Genomic DNA, 21,444 nt, shown 5'->3' with positions numbered 1-21,444 from the left:
TTTATGAGGTCAATTCTTGGCTCAGAATCTGTCCACTAAGATAACTTCTCCAGTGGGCATCATAGATATGTCTTGCCACTTTCATCCAACCCATCATAATGTTATGGACATGTGCATACCAAACTTCAAGAGGTTAGAGAAAGTTTGGGGTGTGTTTTTTAAGTACCCCTATATTTAGACCTTTTAATTTCGGTGACGTTCACACAGGTGACACTGGTGGATGGCCTAGTTCCAATCCTGAGCAGCACACAGCCAAGTTATAAATTATGGTTTTTGATACCTGACCCCTACTGCGGGTCATAATATACTCTGCCTGACCTTTTTGAATGGCTCCACTAGGAATAGGGCTCTGAGGACATCTCAAATGCTATGATAATGTTTATGATGCGGTAATGTACTTTGAATGAAGTTGATCTGCTCCCCTGAGTTTTGTTTATACAGCCCTGGTGTTCTGGGTTTGAGAATAAGGGCTGTATTACTCCAGTTGTAATTGGGGAGGAGTGATCACTATGCTGTCGCTCTTCCCCTATGCTGTACAGTGGTTTGCTGGTGGCAGAACGCTATTAGCATGATCCACCGCTGGCAAATCCTGATCTTTCAACATGCTTAAAGATCTGGATTGCCCGATGAACGAGCAATCGGCAGCAGTATTAATAGTTATGTAGCTGGCTGACATTAGCGATGTGCTGTATGACTTGTATCTCCCTGCCTGCCATAGTTTGTGTTAAATAATGACTTTTATAATATGCAAATTAGCCTCTAGGTGCTAGTGGGACGTTGCTGCAGCACCTAGAGGCTCCGTCCTCTCACTGTTTGGCACGCCCTTGTAAAGGTGATTGACATCCTCTGTCTCCTCCATATCCTGCGCCTGCGCCGTCCATTTTAGTATTAGGAGCAGTGAGTGAAGGACGGCAGCAGGCGAGCGTCCTTCACTCACTGCGCCTGCGCCTAATACTAAAATCGACGACGCAGGATTTGCGGGGCACGGAGGAGACAGAGGATGTCAATCACCTTTACAAGGGCGTGCCAATATATTGGTTTTATATTAATTGAGATGAAATACCTTTTACTTGCGGGGTATCCGCCGCTGATGCTGCCACCCTGCCTGCCTGATTTATTTTTTATATTTTTTTTAATATCGCTCCTGCGCCCGGCTGTGCCCCCCTGTAGTTTTTACGCTCAGTATGCTAATACTGAGCATCAGTACAGGGAGGAGGAGACTCCAGGGTTTCTGAATGGGCGTTCTGTGCGATCCAATCACAGTGGTGAGCGTCGTAGCCAGGGGGAAAAAAAAGCTCACCTGATCCCTGGCTGTGATGCTCTCCGCTGTGATTGGATCGCGGCACAGCCAGGGAGAAGGAGACTCCTATTGAGAAACCCTGGCATCTCTTCCTCTCTGTACCGATGCTCAGTATTAACCCCTTCACGACTGCAATCCGTTTATATACATGCAGCTAGCACGTGTATAAACGTCAAGCCAGCTCTTTAATCCAAGCGCTGCCAAACGCTTGGATTAAAGCTTCGGCCCCTGCCCTGCTGCTGTCACGGATAGCATACAGTCAGTAATGCCGGCAAGGGACCAATCGGAGTGGTCCCTTGCCGGCAATCGATCTGATTGGTTAGTCTGTGCAGACTAACCAATCGGATCCCGGCAGTGTTAAAATGCCGGTTTCAGGCTCTGATCTGCACTCTGCAGATCAGAGCCTGAAATCAGGTAGTGTCCTGAAGCCCTCCGATCTGTGCCCCCTTCCTGTGTGCCTCCAACCACCACCGTGAGCCCTCCCTCTGCCTGCCCCTGATGTGGTCCCCACCCCCCCATACATGTATCGTGCCCCTTATGCGGTTATGCCTCCTCCACGCCCAATACATTCATCTTGCCCCATCTGTGCTCCCTCCATGCTGCCCGTCCCCCCCCCCCCGTTTCCAGCCCTGCCCCATTTGTGCCCCCTGCCCGATGCGGTCCCCTCTATGCTGACACTCTGCTGTAACCCCTTAGATGCCCGTCCAATAAATTTGTCACCTTACATCACAAAGTGCAACACCAAGCGATCAAAAAGGCGTATACACCCCAAAATAATACCAATCAAACAGTCTCCTCATCCCGCAAAAAATGATACCCTATTTAAGACAATCGCCCAAAAAATAAAAAAAGTATGGCTCTCAGACTATGGAGACACTAAAACATAATTTTATTGGTTTCAGAAATGCTATTATTGTGTAAAACGTAAATAAGAAAAAATATACATATCGGGTATTGCCACGTCCGTAACAATCTGCTTTCTAAAACTGTCACATGACCGAACCCCTCAGATGAACGCTGTAACAATAAATAAATAAAAACTGTTCCAAAACAGCCATTTTTTGGTCACCTTTCCCCATAAAGTGTAATAATGAATGATCAAAAAATCATATGTACCCAAAAATGGTACCAATAAAAACCAACTTTCTGCAAAAAACGAGCCCCTGCACAAGACGATCGGCAGAAAAATAAAAAACATATGGCGTTCAGAAAATGGACACACAAACATAATTTATTTTTCAAAAATGCTTTAATATGTAAAACTGAAACAAACAAATTAGACATATTTGATATCACTGCGTCCATAACAACCTGCTGTATAAAAATAGCACATGATCTACCCTGTCAGATGAATGTTGTAAAAAATTAAAAACAAAAGGTGCCGAAACAGCAATATTTTTGTTACCTTGCCTCACAAAAAAACGTAATATTGAGCAATTAAAAATCATATTTACCCCAAAATAGTACCAATAATACTGACCCCTTATCCCCTAGTTTCAAAAATGGGATCACTTTTTGGGAGTTTCTACTGTAAGGGTGCATCAGGGGGGCTTTAAATGGAACATGGCATCTAAAAACCAGTCCAGCAAAATCTGCCTTCCAAAAACCATGTGGCAGTCCTTTCCTTCTGCGCCCTGCCGTGTGCCCTTACATCAGTTTGCGACCACATGTGGGGTGTTTCTGTAAACCGAAGAATCAGGGTAATAAATATTGAGTTTTGTTTGGCTGTTAACCCTCAATGTGTTAAAGAAAAAAATGTAATAAAATGGAAAATCTGCCAAAAAAGTGATATTTAGAAATTTAATCTCCATTTTCCATTAATTCTTGAACACCTAAAGGGTTAACAAAGTTTGTAAAATCAGTTTTGAGTAACTTGAGGGGGTGTAGTTTCTACGATGGGGTCATTTATGGTGGGTATCCACTATGTAAGCCCCACAAAGTGACTTCAGACCTGAACTGGTCCTTAAAAAGTCGGTTTTGGAAGTTTTCTTTAAAATTTTAAGAATTGCTTCTAAACTTCTAAGCCTTGTAACGTCCTAAAAAAATAATGACCTTTCCAAAATGATGCAAACATAAATTATACATTTGGGGAATGTTAAGTAATAAATATTTTATGAGGTATCACTTTCTGTTTTAGAAGCAGAGAAATTCTAATTTTGAAAATTGCAAATTTTTGTACAAACCGGATTCCAAAAAAATTGGGACACTATACAAATCGTGAATAAAAACTGAATGCAATGATGTGGAGGTGCCAACTTCTAATATTTTATTCAGAATAGAACATAAATCACGGAACAAAAGTTTAAACTGAGAAAATGTACCATTTTAAGGGAAAAATATGTTGAATCAGAATTTCATGGTGTCAACAAATCCCCAAAAAGTTTGGACAAGGCCATTTTCACCACTGTGTGGCATCTCCCCTTCTTACAACACTCAACAGATGTCTGGGGACCGAGGAGACCAGTTTCTCAAGTTTAGAAATAGGAATGCTCTCCCATTCTTGTCTAATACAGGCCTCTAACTGTTCAATCGTCTTGGGCCTTCTTTGTTGCACCTTCCTCTTTATGATGCGCCAAATGTTCTCTATAGGTGAAAGATCTGGACTGCAGACTGGCCATTTCAGTACCCGGATCCTTCTCCTACGCAGCCATGATGTTGTGATTGATGCAGAATGTGGTCTGGCATTATCTTGTTGAAAAATGCAGGGTCTTTCCTGAAAGAGATGAAGTCTGGATGGGAGCATATGTTCTAGAACCTGAATATATTTTTCTGCATTGATGGTGCCTTTCCAGACATGCAAGCTGCCCATGCCACACGCACTCATGCAACCCCATACCATCAGAGATGCAGGCTTCTGAACTGAGCATGATAACAACTTGGGTTGTCCTTGTCCGCTTTGGTCCGGATGACATGGCGTCGCAGATTTCCAAAAAGAACTTCGAATCGTGACTCGTCTGACCACAGAACAGTCTTCCATTTTGCCACACTCCATTTTAAATGATCCCTGGCCCAGTGAAAACGCCTGAGCTTGTGGATCTTGCTTAGAAATGGCTTCTTCTTTGCACTGTAGAGTTTCAGCTGGCAACGGCGGATGGCACGGTGGATTGTGTTCACTGACAATGGTTTCTGGAAGTATTCCTGAGCCCATTCTGTGATTTCCTTTACAGTAGCATTCCTGTTTGTGGTCCAGTGTCGTTTAAGGGCCCGGAGATCACGGGCATCCAGTATGGTTTTACGGCCTTGACCCTTACCCACAGAGATTGTTCCAGATTCTCTGAATCTTCGGATGATGTTATGCACAGTTGATGATGATAGATGCAAAGTCTTTGCAATTTTGCTGGGTAACACCTTTCTGATATTGCTCCACTATCTTTCTGCGCAACATTGTGGGAATTGGTGATCCTCTACCCATCTTGGCTTCTGAGAGACACTGCCACTCTGAGAAGCTCTTTTTATACCCAATCATGTTGCCAATTGACCTAATTAGTGTTAATTGGTTTTCCAGCTCTTCGTTATGCTCAAATTTACCTCTTCCAGCCTCTTATTGCTACTTGTCCCAACTTTTTTGGGATTTGTTGACACCGTGAAAATTGGAATCAACGTATTTTTCCTTTAAAATGATACATTTACTCTGAATAAACGTTTGATCTGTCATCTACGTTCTATTACAAATAAAATATTGACATTTGCCATCTCCACATCATTGCATTCAGTTTTTATTCACAATTTGTTTAGTGTCCCAACTTTTTTGGAATCCGGTTTGTAAATTTTTTGGTAAATTTGGGATTCTTTCATAAATAAAGGTGAAATATATTGACTCCAATTTATGACTGTCATAAAGTACAATGTGTCACGAGAAAACACTCAGAATGGCTTGGATAAATAAGTGTTCCAAAGCTATTACCACATAAAGTGACGCATGTCAGATTTGTAAATTTTGACCTGGACACTGGGGCATCAATGTCCTTTAATCATGAAAAGGTTAACCTACTGAGCCTGAAAACTACAGGGGGGGCGCAGGAGTGATATTTAAAAAAAATCAGGCAGGGTGGCAGCATCAGAGGGCAACACCCCGCAAGTAAAGGTATTTATTTCAATTAATATAAAACCATGAAAGGTCCTCTTTAAGGATGCTACCTTTTGTAATTGAGAAAACATAGCCAGGTCCATAAATATTGGGACATAAACACAATTCTAACATTTTTGGCTCTATACACCACCACAATGAATTTTAAAGTGAAACAAACAAGATGTGCTTTAACTGCAGACTGTCTGCTTTAATTTGAGGGTATTTACATCCAAATCAGTTGAACGGTGTAGGAATTACAACAGTTTGCATATGTGCCTCCCACTTGAGGGACCAAAAGTAACGGGACAGAATAATAATCGTAAATCAAACTTTCACTTTTTAATACTTGGTTGCAAATCCTTTGCAGTCAATTACAGCCTGAAGTCTTGAACGCATAGACATCACCAGACGCTGGGTTTCATCCCTGGTGATGCTCTGCCAGGCATCTACTGCAACTTTCTTCAGTTCCTGGTTGTTCTTGGGGCATTGTTCCTTCAGTTTTGTCTTCAGCAAGTGAAATGCATGCTCAATCGGATGCAGGTCAGGTGATTGACTTGGCCATTGCATAACATTCCACTTCTTTCGCTTAAAAAAAACTCTTTTGCTGTATACTTTGGGTCATTGTCCATCTGCACTGTGAAGCGCCGAGTTCTGAAGCATTTGGCTGAATATGAGCAGATAATATTGCCTGAAACACTTCAGGATAAATCCTGCTGCTTTTGTCAGCAGTCACATCCTTAATAAATACAAGAGAACCAGTTCCATTGGCAGCCATACATGCCCACGCCATGACACTAACACCACATGCTTCACTGATGAGGTGGTATGCTTAGGATCATGAGCAGTTCCTTTCCTTCTCCATACTCTTCTCTTCCCATCACTCTGGTACAAGTTGATCTTGGTCTCATCTGTCCATAGGATGTTGTTTCAGAACTGTGAAGGCTTTTTTAGATGTCATTCGCAAACTCTAATATGGCCTTCCTGTTTTTTGAGGCTCACCAATGGTTTACATCTTGTGGTGAACTCTCTGTATTCACTCTGGTGAAGTCCTTCTCTTTGATACACATACACCTACCTCCTGGAGAGTGTTCTTGATCTGGCCAACTGTTGTGAAGGGTGTTTTCTTCACCAGGGAAAGAATTCTTTGGTCATCCACCACAGTTGTTTTCAGGGTCTTTTGGTGTTACTGAGCTCACCGGTGCGTTACTTATTTTTAAGAATGTTCCAGTTGTTTTGGCCATGCCTAATGTTTTTTCAGCCTAATGATGGCTTGCTTCACTGATGGTGACAGCTCTTTGGATCTCCTCTTGAGAGTTGACAGCAACAGAATCCAAATGCAGATAGCACACTTGAAATGAACTCTGGACCTTTTATCTGATCATTGTAATTGGGATAGTAACATAGTATATAAGGCCGAAAAAAGACATTTGTCCATCCAGTTCGGCCTGTCATCCTTCAAGTTGATCCAGAGGAAGGCAAAAAAAACCCTGTGAGGTAGAAGCCAATTTTCCTCACTTCCCGACTCCAATCAGGCAATTAGAATATCTCCCTGGATCAACGACCCCTCTCTAGTAGCTATATCCTGTAATATTATTACACTCTAGAAATACATCCAGGCCCCTCTTGAATTCCTTTATTGTACTTACCATCGCCACCTCCTCAGGGAGAGAGTTCCATAGTCTCACTGCTCTTACCGTAAAGAATCCTTTTCTATGTTTGTGTACAAACCTTCTTTCCTCCAAACGCAGAGGATGTCCCCTCGTCACAGTCCTGGGGATAAATAGATGATGGGATAGATCTCTGTACTGACCACGATATATTTATACATAGTAATTAGATCTCCCCTCAGTCGTCTTTTTTCTAACGTGAATAACCCTAATTTTGATAATCTTTCAGGGTACTGTAGTTGCCCCATTCCAGTTATTACTTTAGTTGCCCTCCTCTGGACCCTCTCCAGCTCTGCTATGTCTGCCTTGTTTACAGGAGCCCAGAACTGTACACAGTACTCCATGTGTGGTCTGACTAATGATTTTGTAAAGTAGTAGGAATATGTTCTCATCACGGGCATCTATGCCACTTTTGATGCAACCCATTGGTAGCAGCTGCTTGACACTTTTTTTTTTTTTGCAGCTTAGTTTGCTGTTTATTAAAATTCCTAGATCCTTTTCCATGTCGGTGTTACCGAGTGTTTTACCATTTAGTATGTACGGGTGACTTGCATTATTCCTTCCCATGTGCATAACTTTACATTTGTCAGTGTTTAAACCTTATCTGCCCAAGCCTGCAATCTATCCAGATCCCTCTGTAGTAGTATACTGTCCTCTTCAGTGTTAATTACTTTACACAGTTTAGTGTCATCTGCGAAAATTGATATTTTACTATGCAAGCCTTCTGATAATGAGGGAATAACACACACCTGGCCATGGAACAGCTGAGAAGCCAATTGTCCTACTTTTGGTTCCTTAAAGAGGACCTTTCACCTGTATAAACTATGTGAACTGAGTATGCTGCCATATAGAGCGGCGACGGGGATCTCACTGCACCTACTATTATCCCCGGGCGCCGCTCCGTTCTCCCGTTATAGGCTCCGGTACCTTTGCTTTTTAAGTTATAGTAGGCGGGTCTTCCCTTGTCCTGTGGGCGTCTCCTTCTCCTAGGCTGCAGCGCTGGCCAATCGCAGCGCACAGCTCACAGCCTGAGAGGTTTTTTTCTCCCAGGCTGTGAGCTGTGCACTGCGATTGGCCAGCGCTGCAACCTAGGAAAAGGAGACGCCCACAGGACAAAGGAAGACCCGCCTACTATAACTTAAAAAGCAAAGGTACCGGAGCCTATAACGGGAGAACGGAGCGGCGCCCGGGGATAATAGTAAGTGCAGTGAGATCCCCGGGCGCCGCTCTATATGACAGCATACTCAGTTCACATAGTTTATACAGGTGAAAGGTCCTCTTTAACAAGTGGGAGGCACATATGCAAACTGTTGTAATTCCTACACCGTTCACCTGATTTGGATGCAAATACCCTCAAATTAAAGCTGACAGTCTGCAGTTAAAGCACATCTTGTTCGTTTCATTTCAAATCCATTGTGGTGGTGTAAAGAGCCAAAAATGTTGTCGATCTCCCAATATTTATGGACCTGACTGTATACGTCCTATCTGCATATACCCTGTGCAGCTAGCACGTGTATAGACATCATGGCAGCTCTTTAATCCAAGCGCTGCAAAACGCTTGGATTAAAGCTTCTTCTCCTGCTCCCCCAATCAGAGTGGTCCCTTGCTGGCAATCGATCCGATTGGTTAGTCTGCATAGACTCAGATCAGAGCCTGAAATCAGGTAGTGTATACTCGTTCCGCCCCCCCCCCGCCCGTGAGCCCTGCATCTTTGCTGGGCAGGCGCTCTCCCGTCCGGCCATCTGTCCCCTCCTGCCCCTAATGCGGGCCCCCCCCCCCCCCCCCATGTATCCGGCCACCAGCGAGTGTCAGCCTGATGCGGTCCCCCTGCTGTGTGTGATGGCCGGTCGCGGACGCCTGAGCCCTTGTGGGAGTCTCTCGCCGCGAGGCACTTACTTTGCATGGGAGCACGGGGTATTCGACTCCGGCTGTCACTAGTTCCCGGCCGCGGGGTGAACATCTCGGTCTTCCTGGCGTCGCAAAAAATTTAGGCCCCGGCTTCAAATGGGGCCTACAGGTTCTTCCTTCTCCTGTTGTCATCTCGGCCGCGGGGCGGCACCTCCGGCCGGAATGTGTATGTCGCGCACCGCTCCGGGTCCCTCTACCCTACAGCTGACTTGCAGTACAGAGGGGGAGGGTCCCGGTTGGACGAGCATCGGAACTTTAGGCCCTGGCTTCGCTGCCTACTAGGCCGCAACCCATCCCAAGTATGTGAGGGGATGGGAGACGGGCTAGGCGGGAATTCTTTCCGCCTAGCTGCCACTGCCCCCACCCCCATCAACATCTCCCCTGGGCTTAAAGTCCTTTTTTAACCCTTCCTGGTCAGCCACTTCTGTTAGGCCGGCACTGGATTATCAGGGGTTAGATGGGCTTTGCAAAATTGCTCATTGCACAGTTAACCCCTTCCTGCCTCCTTTCCACTTGAGGCTAGGCATGCCAGTTTAAAAAAAAAAGGGAGAAATAAAAACAAATGTTTACATCCATACTCCCCTCAGTCACAATCCACTGACTGTGCGGCACCAGACTGGGCCCGTGCCCTATCCCGGACACGTGACGACCTCTCATAGTTTCCCAATCCGCCCTCCGCTGCCATTTTGTTGATAACTCTCCGCCTGCGCAATACGGTGAAGGACACCTGAAGAACCCCCACTCCGCCCTCTGGGGCCGTTTGGTTGATAATCCTCCACCTGCGTAATCCAGTGGAGGACCTCTGACAGTTCCCAACCCACCCTCCGGGGTAGCTTGGTTGATTTATTTTCCACCGGTGCAATACAGTTGAGGACCTCTGGAATTCCCAATCCACCCTCCAGGGTCGTTTGGTTGATAATGCACCGCCTGCGCATTCCAGTGGAGGACCTCTGGAACTTCCCAATCCACCCCCCGGGTAGTTTGTTTGATAATCCTCCACTTGCTCATTTCAATAAAGGACCTCTGACTTCCCAATCCACCCTTCCGGGTCGTTTGGTTGGTAATTCTCCACCTGCGCAATCCAGTGGAGGACCTTTTGGCACTTCCCAATCCACCCTCAGGGGTTGTTTGGTCTAGATCAGTGCTGTCGAACCTTTTAGAGACTGAGGGCCCAAACTGCAACCCAAAACCTACTTATTTATTGCAAAGTGCCAACACTGCAATTTAACCAGAATACTACAGTCCAATAGTATATCTTCCATATACTTTATCACGTATCTATAATATCCTGCCTACATTCAGTGCCCTGCCTGTGCTGTTCATAGTGCGCCCTGCGCTGATGAATTCTATTAGAAGTCTAAGGCATTTTGGTACACTGTAGAGTTTTTCCAGGGGCGGGTGCCCAAAGAAAGGACTCGGAGTGCCGCCTCTGGCACCCATGCCATAGGTTCGCCACCACTGGTCTAGATTGAACTCTAGACTTCCCATTCCACCCTCTGGGTAGTTTGGTTGATAAGCCCCCACCTGCGCAGTTCACAACTGCCAGGGGCGAGGTTCTGAGGGGTAGACTTGCGCACAGGCACCCGAAGCAGTCTCCCAAGATTGCATCTACGGTGACCAGCAGTACTGTTGTATGCTTACCCCTTCCATATGCAGATTCATTGCACTTCTACGGGACACAGTACTCTCCTTTATTTATTGTCCCCTTCCTTAGGTGGACTACGTACGATAACACTGGTTCCAGTGCCAGATGTATTTCTCGCCCAGTTTCCTTGGGGGACACAGAAGACCTTGGGTATAGCTCATCTCCATAGGAGGCGTGACACTAAATGAAAGCTGTTAAGCCCCTCCTCCACAGCTATACCCTCAGCCTGGAGAGAAAGGCAGCCAGTTTTTTGCTTAGTGTCCAAGGAGGCAAGACACTCCCTGCTCTGCAGGGCTGGTTTCTCCTTGTTTCAATTTTAGATTTTTACTTTTTTCTTTTTTTTTTTGTTCCAGATCATCAGGGATAACAGAGTCGCACTAGACCTCTCTGTTCTCCCGGGGTTGAGCTGCGCCAGTGCCGGTCACCCGCACTGCTGCCTCCCCCACAGAAGGCAAGGTGGATCAGGGCAGCCCAGCTCCCCTACATCCCGCCAGCGCAAGGGTCGCCCGCACGCCAAGTCCCTCTTCCAGCGTCCTGCCACTACGGTGCCAGTAGCTGAAGGGGCGACCCTGCTGGAATGGACCGAGGGTGAAGACGGCTGTGGTAAGAAAGAGGCTTCTCCAGCCCTACGTCCCCCACCCCCCCACCCTGGTCTCCTGCGTGCCTGACCCCCATACTGGGCCTCTAGTCCCCTGCTGGATCTATGCTGGCCCCTGGGGTGCCGCAGAGCGGCAATTTCCTTCTGCCTCCCTCCCCCTGCCTGGCTCCCATAGACATGCAGCCAGTGGCTGTCTCCACAGCCAGCTACAGAAGCGGCAACTAACATGGGTGGAAATCAGCACAGGCACCCGGTCTCTGGGTCCCCCCCCATCCCCCTCCTGGAGTGTTGCTCAAGGCCTGAGGCTCCTGACGGCTGTGGAGTAAGGCCTCGCCTCCGGCCGACATTGGTAGTCCGGTGCGGCCGGGCGCCGCAAAATCTTAGCCCAGGCTCCGCGGCCTGCTAGGCCGCCATTCCGGGTCCCTGACTCTTCCGACCGGCGGGGTGGGCTCCCGCGGCCGGCAAGCCGCCATCCCGAGCCCCTGACTCTTCCGGCCAGCGGGGTGGGCTCCCGCGGCCGGCAAGCCGCCATTCCGAGCCCCTGACACTCCGGCCGGCGGGGTGGGCTCCCGCGGCCGGCTTTGGGCTTGACGTCTATGCCCAGCAGGCCCCGGCTGACCGTTGGTGCCGGTCGGTGGGGCTCCGCTAATTTTAGCCCAGGTTTCGCGGCCTGCTGGGCCGCAATTCCAACCGGCCCGCGGGGTGGGCACCCGCGGCCGGTTTTGATGCGCCACTCCGCCTCAGGTCCCGGCGGTACATACCGGGCACCGCAAATTTAGACCCCGGCTTCACGGCCTACTAGGCCGCAAAATTCCGGCCTCTGGTGGAGGGGGCGGGAACTTCTCCAGGCGCGAATTCTTCCCGCCGGGAGGTTCCTCCGCCCCCAGGGGATCGCAGCGCCACCCTCCAGGCCGGATCCATGTTAACCCTTTGGGTACAGGCCGGCTCCCAATGGGCCTGTATGGCTGGCCCCCCTTTTCCTGACTATCTGTGCCCCTATAGGTGGCCCCCCTTTAGCCTCAGAGAAGCTGTGTTTTTAATTAAAAAAAAAAAAAAAAAAATGAAAATAAAAAATAATAAGAATAATAACAGATTTCTATTGGACTGCGCAGGACGCTGCAGCCTCATCAGTAGTGCTGCATGTCTGCATGCCCTCTTTCCACAGGTGGCATAGTGTTGCGCTCCCAACCTGCGTAGGTGCTAGGGCATTTCCCTTTTTAGGTGGTTTTCCTGCCCTCTTCCAGGATACGGCGCTGGCCAAGTGCATGCGGCCCTTCCGTAGGCAGCATTCTCTCCAGTTATGGTGCCTGCCATGTGCATCCCCCCCCTCCTAGGCGGGATACTGCACTCTCCCTGGCTGCCGGCTGGCCAGGTGCATGACCCCCTTTTAGGCGGAATACTGCACCTTCACCGGATACGGTGCTGGCCATGTGCATGACCCCCTTCCATAGGCGGAATGCTGCACTCTCTATGGATTTGCTGCCGGCCATGTGCGTGACCCCCTTCCATGGGCGGAACGCAGCGTTCTCACTGGATTCGCTGTCGGCCATGTACGTGACCCCCTTCTCTAGGCGGAACGCTGCACTCTCACTGGTTTCACTGCTGGCCATGTGCGTGACCCCCTTCCATGGGCGGAACGCAGCGCTCTCACTGGATTCGCTGTCGGCCATGTGCGTGACCCCCTTCTTAGGCGGAGCGCTACACTCTCACTGGATCTGTTGCCGATCATGTGCATGACCCCCCTTTTTAGGCGGAATACTGCACTCTCACCGGATACGGTACTGGCTATGTGCACGACCCCCTTCCATAGGCGGAACGCTGCACTCTCTCTCATGTGCTATGATGTACTTATGTACTATGTTGCTATGCTGCACTCTCACTGGTTTCGCTGCCGGCCATAGGCATGACTCCGTCTGTGGTTGTTTTCTCGCAGGTACGTTGCTGGCCATGTGCATGTACCCCATACATGGCGGGGTGCTTGCACTCTCGCTGGATCCGCTGTCGGCCATATGCATGACCCCTCTTCCGTGGGCGGTGTACGCACTCTCGCTGGATTCGCTGCCTGCCATGGGCATGCCTTCCTTCCTCAGGTGACATACACACATTCTCACTGACTGTGTTTGTCTCTCACCAGTACGATGCTGGCCATGTATATGACTCCCATATATGGCGGGTGCACGCACTCTCCCTGGATGAGATGCTGGCCATGTGCATTACCCCCCCCTTTTTTTCTGGGCGGCATGCTACACTCTCACCGGATACCTTGCTGGCCATGAGCATTGCCCTCTAACATGGGTGGAACGCTTGCACTCCCATTGGATACGGTGCTGGCCTTGTGCGTGGCCACCCCTCATTCCATGGGCAGAATTTGGCACGCTCATGAGATTCACGGCTGTCCTTGTATGACTGTGCTGGACTTGTACATGTCCCCCTTCATTGGCAGAGTAGTTGCACTCTCGCTAAATCAGTGTTGGGTGTATTATTGCACACTCACTTAATGCTAGGATAACCCTGTGCATGTTCCCCTTTCACTAGGTGGACCTCCTGCGTTCATGCTGGATTATAGGGTATGTCCTGCTTCTCTGAAGTAGGTACGGCCTTAGGCATCACTCCCTTTTGGGACCTGCCTTTGCACTCTTGCCGACTGCAGTTTGCCAGATACAATTTCCCCCCTTTTCGGGGCGGACTGCTTGCGTTCCATCGCATGCTATACTAGGCTTGTGCATAACTCCCTTTCAGGTTGCACTTTGCAATTCCGTACATGCTGTGGCACTCTGTGGCGAGCCCCCCTTTCTCGCTAAATTAACCTTTTGCAGTGAGCGGACGTTCTTGTGCGTTGTTTGGGCCGTGTATGCCTTCTCCTCCTGTAGGTGGGTTGGCCTTCTCACTGCTTACGGGCTGCTCGTACGTATGCCTCATCTACTTCCTGCGGCATACTTTTGTTTTCTTGGGATACGATGCCTGCCACAAACCTTGCACTCGTCTCTAAGGAGTTCATTCTGTCCACCTGACCCGGACGGGCTCTACTTGCTCTCTGCTGCACGGAGCTGGGTGGTACTCATTCATTTAGTTGGCCCTTCATCCCAGGGAATGTTCGTGGTTCCTAGATGCGTGCCCATTCGTCCTTCCGCGGTATTGCTTCCCTGCGCTAATGGTCACATGGTCGAGAGTGCGGTTGTCTGGAGCGCCCCTCGAATTCTTCGTTGGCTCTGGCAGGACTGCGGTTCCCTTGCCTGCTGCAATTTCCTCCTCTTCGGATGTAGTGTGGTATGAGTCCTTCCTCTTGGCGCCTCTACGCTACAGTCTGATCTGCTACCAGGTGCGGGCCGCTTTTCTCGGGAAGGTCACCCAAATTCTCTTGGGTGCTCGATTACCCAGGTCCGGAGGACCTCCGCCTTGGGTTCTTCAGGGTATTCTCCTTCTGCGAGGCGGTGAACCGGGCATCTCACAGTGTAGCAGGGTTCTGCTTTTGAGCTGTCCTATGGCTTCCCTGTTGCCCACTCCTCCGTTCGGTTGGAGGGTGTTATGCCGGCCTCTGTCTCGACTACCTTATCTCGCCGGCTCTGTTTGGCCCCCCGCTCGGTACAGATCACTCTGATGTGGCTTCTGTCCCGCCAGACTTCAGAGGTTGTTCCTTCACTGTCCTCCCCTCTGGGGAGAGCATGGTTGTTCATGTGGATGGTTCCGGTGTTCCTTTTGGCCTCGTACTGTCTCCCTTGTTCACACTGGCTGTATTAGCTGTGCCGATTTATCGAGTCTACCGCGTTCTGTCCTCCCGCTGAGTGCAGATTGTGTGGTCCATTCTAAGACAATGGTCCTGCTGTAGACTTACCTTCTCGGTAACTTGGGGGGACTACCTTTCGGTCCAGATTGTCCTTTGATCTCCTACACCGGGACTGTAGAACATGGCTACATCAGCATGGACTATAGCCTGTCTTGTCCTGGCATCTGGCGGATGCTGGGCGGACCCTTTTGGTTCCTTTCCGTCTGTCCTTCTGCTCCCCCACTCGGGTGGATACGGGACAACGTTGCTCGGGGGCCGACGGGACCAGTTTGTCAACTTCTGCCCGTGTTACTGGTCTGCGCCTGATCACATTTGGTTTTTCGCCCGCTTGCCAGGCGACTCCAGCGGGTTCGCTACTGCCGGCTGTATTTCGTCCAGGATCTGTCGTAAGTAGGGTTGTCCCGATACCGATACTAGTATCGGTATCGGGACCGATTCCGAGTTTTCTCGGCGGTACTCAGCCGCCGATACCCCGCCCCGATACATAAATAGAATACTATGGGCGTAACTATGGGCGGGGCCCGGTGCAGTCACTGTACTCTTACACCGGGCCCCGCCGCTCACCGAAGTATTTATAAACGTGAATCCTTATCCTGTTGTTAAGTTGAACTAACGCTGCCCTCTCCCATGTTCCCATGTCCCCCCTGTATCCCCATAGCACTTACTTAAGCTTCCATAGCAGGCGGAGCGGACGGCAGCAGTAACGTCACTCACTGACGTAGAGCGCCTGCTCCGCCCACTTTATGAGTGAAGCAGGCGGAGCAGGCGCGCGACGTCAGTGAGTGACGTTACTGGTGCCGTCCACTCTGCCTGCTATGGAAGCTTAAGTAAGTGCTGTGGGGATACAGGGGGATACAGGGGAACATGGGAGAGGGCAGCGTTAGTTCAACTTAATAACAGGATAAGGATTCACGTTTATAAATACTTCGGTGAGCGGCGGGGCCCGGTGTATTGGGGGACACTGTTATGAGGGGGATCTGTGGATGACATATAGCAGTGTCATCCACAGATCCCCCCCCATAACAGTTCCATCCACAGATCCCCCACCAAATAACAATGCCATCCTCAGATCCCCCCACCCCATAACAATGCCATCCACAGATATCCCACCCCATAGCAGTACCATCCACAGATCCCCATAACAGTGCCATCCACAGATCCCCCATAACAGTGCCATCCACAGATCCCCCATAACAGTGTCATCCACAGATCCCCCATAACAGTGCCATCCACAGATCCCCATAACAGTGCCATCCACAGATCCCCCATAACAGTGCCATCCACAGATCCCCATAACAGTGCCATCCACAGATCCCCCATAACAGCGCCATCCACAGATCCCCATAACAGTGCCATCCACAGATCCCCCATAACAGTGCCATCCACAGATCCCCCATAACAGTGCTATCCACAGATCCCCATAACAGTGCCATCCACAGATCCCCATAACAGTGCCATCCACAGATCCCCCATAACAGCGCCATCCACAGATCCCCCATAACAGCGCCATCCACAGATCCCCCATAACAGTGCCATCCACAGATCCCCCATAACAGTGCCATCCACAGATCCCCCATAACAGTGCCATCCACAGATACCCCATAACAGTGCCATCCACAGATCCCCCATAACAGTGCCATCCACAGATCCCCCATAACAGTGCCATCCACAGATCCCCCATAACAGTGCCATCCACAGATCCCCATAACAGTGCCATCCACAGATCCCCCATAACAGTGCCATCCACAGGTCCCCCATAACAGTGCCATCCACAGATCCCCCACATGACAGTGCGTCATCCACAGATCCACAGATCCCCCAAAACGGTCACATGACATTTAAAAAAAGTATCGGTATTCGGTATCGGTGACTACTTGAAAAAAAGTATCGGTACTTGTACTCGGTCCTAAAAAAGTGGTATCGGGACAACCCTAGTCGTAAGACTTATGGTTTTTTTATCTGGGGTTCTGTGGGAAGCTGTGCATTCCCCACTCTGACTTTTCTCTCCCCATGGTTCTGTCTTTTTTCCAGTCCGGCCTGGACCTGGGACTGGGATTCCTTTACTTGAGGTATCAGTGTCAGCGCTGTTCTTCCTCTTCCAGCGTTCCCCAGCCCTCTGGGCCTGTCAAGACCTTCTTACTCGAAATGGCTCTTTGGTTCCTCTGTACTGTCCTTCGGTACCGCCCTGGGAACTACATACTGAGTTCTCGGCGCTCCAATCTTGTCCTTGGAGCCGTTACAGAAGTTCTCTCTACCCCTCCTGTCCTGTACGGTTGTGTTTCCGTATCAGTCGTGTCTCTGACGGGTGCCTGAATGGCCCCCTTTTTGTTCTGAGCCTTCTGTCTTTTCCCAGGACAGGGCTGTTCTACATCCCGTTCCTTCCTTCTGAAGGTGGTGTTTGCCTTTCGCTTCAACACTTCACCAATTTGGACGTTGTTTGGGCCTTGCAGTTTTTACTTGGAGATCTCCGACTCTTGTCGACGTTCGGTCTCTTGGGTTTCCTGGAGGTCCGCGCTTAGAGTTGACGGACTCCAGGGTGGTTTTCCTCCGCTTTATCAGATTGGCTATTGCTGAGGTTACCGCACCGAGGGCAGGATTCTGCCTTTACTGTCACCGTTCATTTCACCAGAGCGGTCGGTGCCTCCTGGGCCGGAGGCTTTGGGCTTCGGCCATGCATTTGAGCAAGGCAGCCACAGGTCTTCCTTGCACGCTTTACAGAGTTCTACAGGGTGCATACTCTGGCTTCGGCGTATGCTGCCTTGGTCCGCCTGGGTCTGCAGGCGGCGGTTCCTTGATGCCTTCGGGTGCTTCGCCTTGGAGCTGTGGTCCCTCCCCTTTTGGACTGCTTTTGAACGTCCCAAGGTCTTGTGTGTCCCCCAAGGAAACTGGGCGAGAAAACGAGATTTTTGTATAACTTACCAGTAAAATCTCTTTCTCGCTCTTTCCTTGGGGGACACAGCACCCACCCATTCGTTGTTTTTCTCTACACGGTTTCCGAGTTTGTGTTACCCGTTGGGTAGTTGGCTTGTTGGTTCCTTGTTGGACTTTGCCTTTTCTCACTGCTTGGACACGCAACTGGCTGCCTTTCTCTCCAGGCTGAGGGTATAGCTGTGGAGGAGGGGCTTAACAGCTTTCACTTAGTGTCACGCCTCCTATGGAGATGAGCTATACCCAAGGTCTTCTGTGTCCCCCAAGGAAAGAGCGAGAAAGAGATTTTACTGGTAAGTTATACAAAAATCTCGTTTTTTTATTTTTTCCCCCCTTCTGTAGGTGGCGGAATTGCATCTTCACTCGGTTCAGTACCTGACGTATGCATTAGCCCCTTCCATAGGTGGCGTGATTACATTATCACTGGTTGCAACGTCTGCTGTAGGCATTGCCCCTTACTTAGGGGCAATAATTGCACTCCCACAGGGTACAGGACTCGCCACATGCACTAGTTCCGCCGTAGGCATTGACCCCCCCCCCCCCTTTCACAGGTGGAGTATTTTCCCTAACACTGGCTTAAGTACTTGCCGTATGCATTCCACCTTCCGTAGGTAGGGTGATTGCACTGCCATTGGATTTGGTCCTGGCTGTCGCGCTATCCCTTCCATAGGCCGCTATCCCTTCCACACCTCCGTGCTTCCTGTTGCATTACCCCCTTCCAGTAGTGATCCACTAGCGGGGGAATAATAAGCATCTTGGGATGCCGCAATTCAACTGAACCATGGCTTCTACGGGATAGTCTCAGGCCTCCCCCTCAGTTTTGCGCTGACTGGGCAAGCGCTGGCTACTACTGTGGGAGTAGTAATTGCTTTACAACTACATACTGGGGTGTTTACTGCACAGCTCCTTCGCAGGTGGTGGATTCATCTAGTACTGAATTCGGTGGCCTCTGCGGGTGGCCCCCCTCCTTTGCTGGAGTAGGGGGCTAGCAATATAGTATGACTTCCTGGATGCCTTATTTTATTTCGCAAGTGGGGCATGGCACCAGTTTGTACCCACGGGTGCCCGGTACTCTTCATCTAGTGGCATATGGGTACCGCCAGTGGATACGGTGGCTATTCCACATTATATCCTTCTTTTTGATGCTGCTTTTGGGCATGAATAGAACTTCCTCTGCCTTCAGGGGGTTACCTAGCAACACTTGTGTCCCAGAAACCTCCCCCCATCTCCATGAGCCTTCACTGTTCCAGTCTGTCATGAATTTGTCTGCATCAATACGTAGTGCGTACACCATTGCACTAATATGGTGCGTGCGTTCCACTGAGTCGGGTGTTTTCACTGACTGTATTCTCTATCCTCCACTCCTCCTTATTGGGAAAGTGCTTATGCTGGCACTCTGGTTTAGCTACTACAACCAGTACTCCTCCACAGGGACAGATTTTACGCTATGGCTCGAGTTCGTGGTCGCTGCAGTGAGGCATCCCCCTCAGGTGGGGGTCCTACCCTGGCGTTAGCTTGGCAGTTGCTCCTGTTCAGCGTCCTTCCAGGTAGAGTTTTTAAGGTTCATAGCCACCCCGCAAGCCTTAGTGGCTCCTATGTTACTGCCTTCCCGCCCAAGCGACCGAAAAAAAAATCTATAAAATGCCTACTGTATGCAGGGGCTCAGGAGGGTGTTATGGCAGGGAACTTCAGGGAAGCATATCCTCCTTCACTAGCTGCTGATTTCTTTCACACTCTGAGGGCACCAGTGATGGGAGCAGACTGTACATGGTTTGCTTTTACAGGTGAAGAAGTGCGCAGGCGCAGATAGACTGCACAGATCATCTGGCATGGACGAGCTTGTTGTGAAGCTCCTCCATGTCGCGTGCAGCCATGGACGGATTCGGCTGCAGGGCAAAGCAGGCTCAGGAGACGTGGCTTCAGATAATAGAAAAGACAGGCAGATCTGCTTAATGACATATATTAGGAAATTAACCTTTTCCCTGCCTCCCACACTGTAGTAGCAAATACTTGGAGAGTGGACAACACCATTAATGTTTTTTTTTCATACATTTGCCCATCTATGGATATGATGTGGTATATTTGTATGAATCAAACATGTGAATAGTTTGCACCAAACATAGTGTGAATTAAGCTTTATATTGTCATGACACGTACTTGTAAAAAATAGTTTTAAAATGATTCTTGTGGTTGGCAGGTAGAGGAAAAGATCAAACAAACTCATAGAAAGTACTTGCTGCAAGAGCAGCTTAAGATCATAAAGAAAGAGCTTGGCCTGGAGAAAGAAGATAAGGATGCTATTGAAGAAAAGTTTCGGGAGCGTTTAAATGACCTTAGAGTCCCTAAGCATGTAATGGAAGTCATTGATGAAGAGCTTGGCAAACTGGGATTACTTGACAACCATTCCTCTGAATTCAAGTGAGTCTAATTTTGAGATTTTATGCAAAAATGTACTCTAGGAAAATATTCATGAACAATGCCAACAAAGCTTCTGGTGGTCCTTAGTTCCCACTTACTAGCATTTCTCAAAAGAGGTCTTTGAAAGTCTCCTTCTAGTCTTTCAGAGGCCTGAATAGGGAAGAATAGAAATGGCATGTTCCGGCATTTTGTTTGTGTTTTAGACAAGCTCCTGTATATTTTAAAAAAATCTGCTTTCTCGTTAATGGCATTGGGGGACACAGTACCATGGGTATATGCCCAGCTACCACTAGGAGGCACTAGACATCAAAAAGTTGGTCTCCGCCCAGGTGGGCTATACTCTCCACAGCACTAGGTTATTCAGTTTTAGTGTAGTGTCTGTAGGAGGCAGACATGATCTGCTTTTTTTGCAGGTCTTGCTGCTTTTTTATTTTATTTTTATTCTTTTTTTTTCTCTTCTGCAGGTCTCTGCCTGCTGCAGAATGGGGCTCCATCGTGGGTTTCCACTTTAGTTGCCCCCCTGCGGGCGCGTACTCGGGTTCCATTGCCAGTCACCACAGTGGCATGCCGGCATTCCCACGGTCCCTGTGTTGAGTCTGCCGATGGGGTGACCCTGTGGCGCACGCAGACGTCTGACGGTGAGTATCTTCCCTCTTCCCTGTCCTGCCCCAATGCTATGGGGTCCCATGGTTAGTTCCCTCTGGGGCCTGGGGGTGGTTTACCTTAGCCGGGGTTCTGGGTGCCTTCTACCCACCTGTTTCCCGGGGGGGGGGGGGGGAAACTAAGCCCCCCGGGGCTTTTCTCTTCTCCCTGGTCACCTCGCTCCTCCCCGGCCCTTCCAGCTACTTTAGTCCACAGCTTTTGCCGAGACTAGGCCGGGTTTTTTCCCGGCCTGTCCACGGGCCCCGGGTGCTTCCTTTGCCTCGTGTCTCCCCTCCCCGGTCATTGCTCCTCTCCCTCCTCACCTATATTTTTATTTTTTTTGTTGTCCAGAGGGCCCGCACACCTTGCTCCTTCCCGGCCGCCTCATAAATCAAGACCCCGGCTTCTGGACTGCTAGGCTGTGCTCGTCCCGCCCCCTCCTTGGTTTCCCGGGCTTCCTCATTGGTCCCTCCCGGCTTCTGGGA

At 49.5% G+C, this 21,444-nt stretch overlaps 1 protein-coding gene across 1 annotated transcript in view; it reads left to right on the top strand.

Moving 5' to 3' along the window:
* Nucleotides 1-21,444, top strand: part of LONP1 (lon peptidase 1, mitochondrial) — a 327,100-nt gene that overhangs the window by 70,535 nt on the left and 235,121 nt on the right. Inside the window, exon 8 of the mRNA XM_040417757.1 lies at nt 20,097-20,317. Within this exon, the coding sequence (XP_040273691.1) occupies nt 20,097-20,317 (221 nt within the window). The remainder of the gene's footprint in view (nt 1-20,096; nt 20,318-21,444) is intronic.

This window comes from Bufo bufo, chromosome 2, assembly GCF_905171765.1.
Source record: "Bufo bufo chromosome 2, aBufBuf1.1, whole genome shotgun sequence".
Lineage (NCBI taxonomy): Eukaryota > Metazoa > Chordata > Amphibia > Anura > Bufonidae > Bufo > Bufo bufo.
The sequence above is the reverse complement of the archived record's forward strand: the minus strand, read 5'-3'. Positions and strand labels throughout refer to the sequence as shown.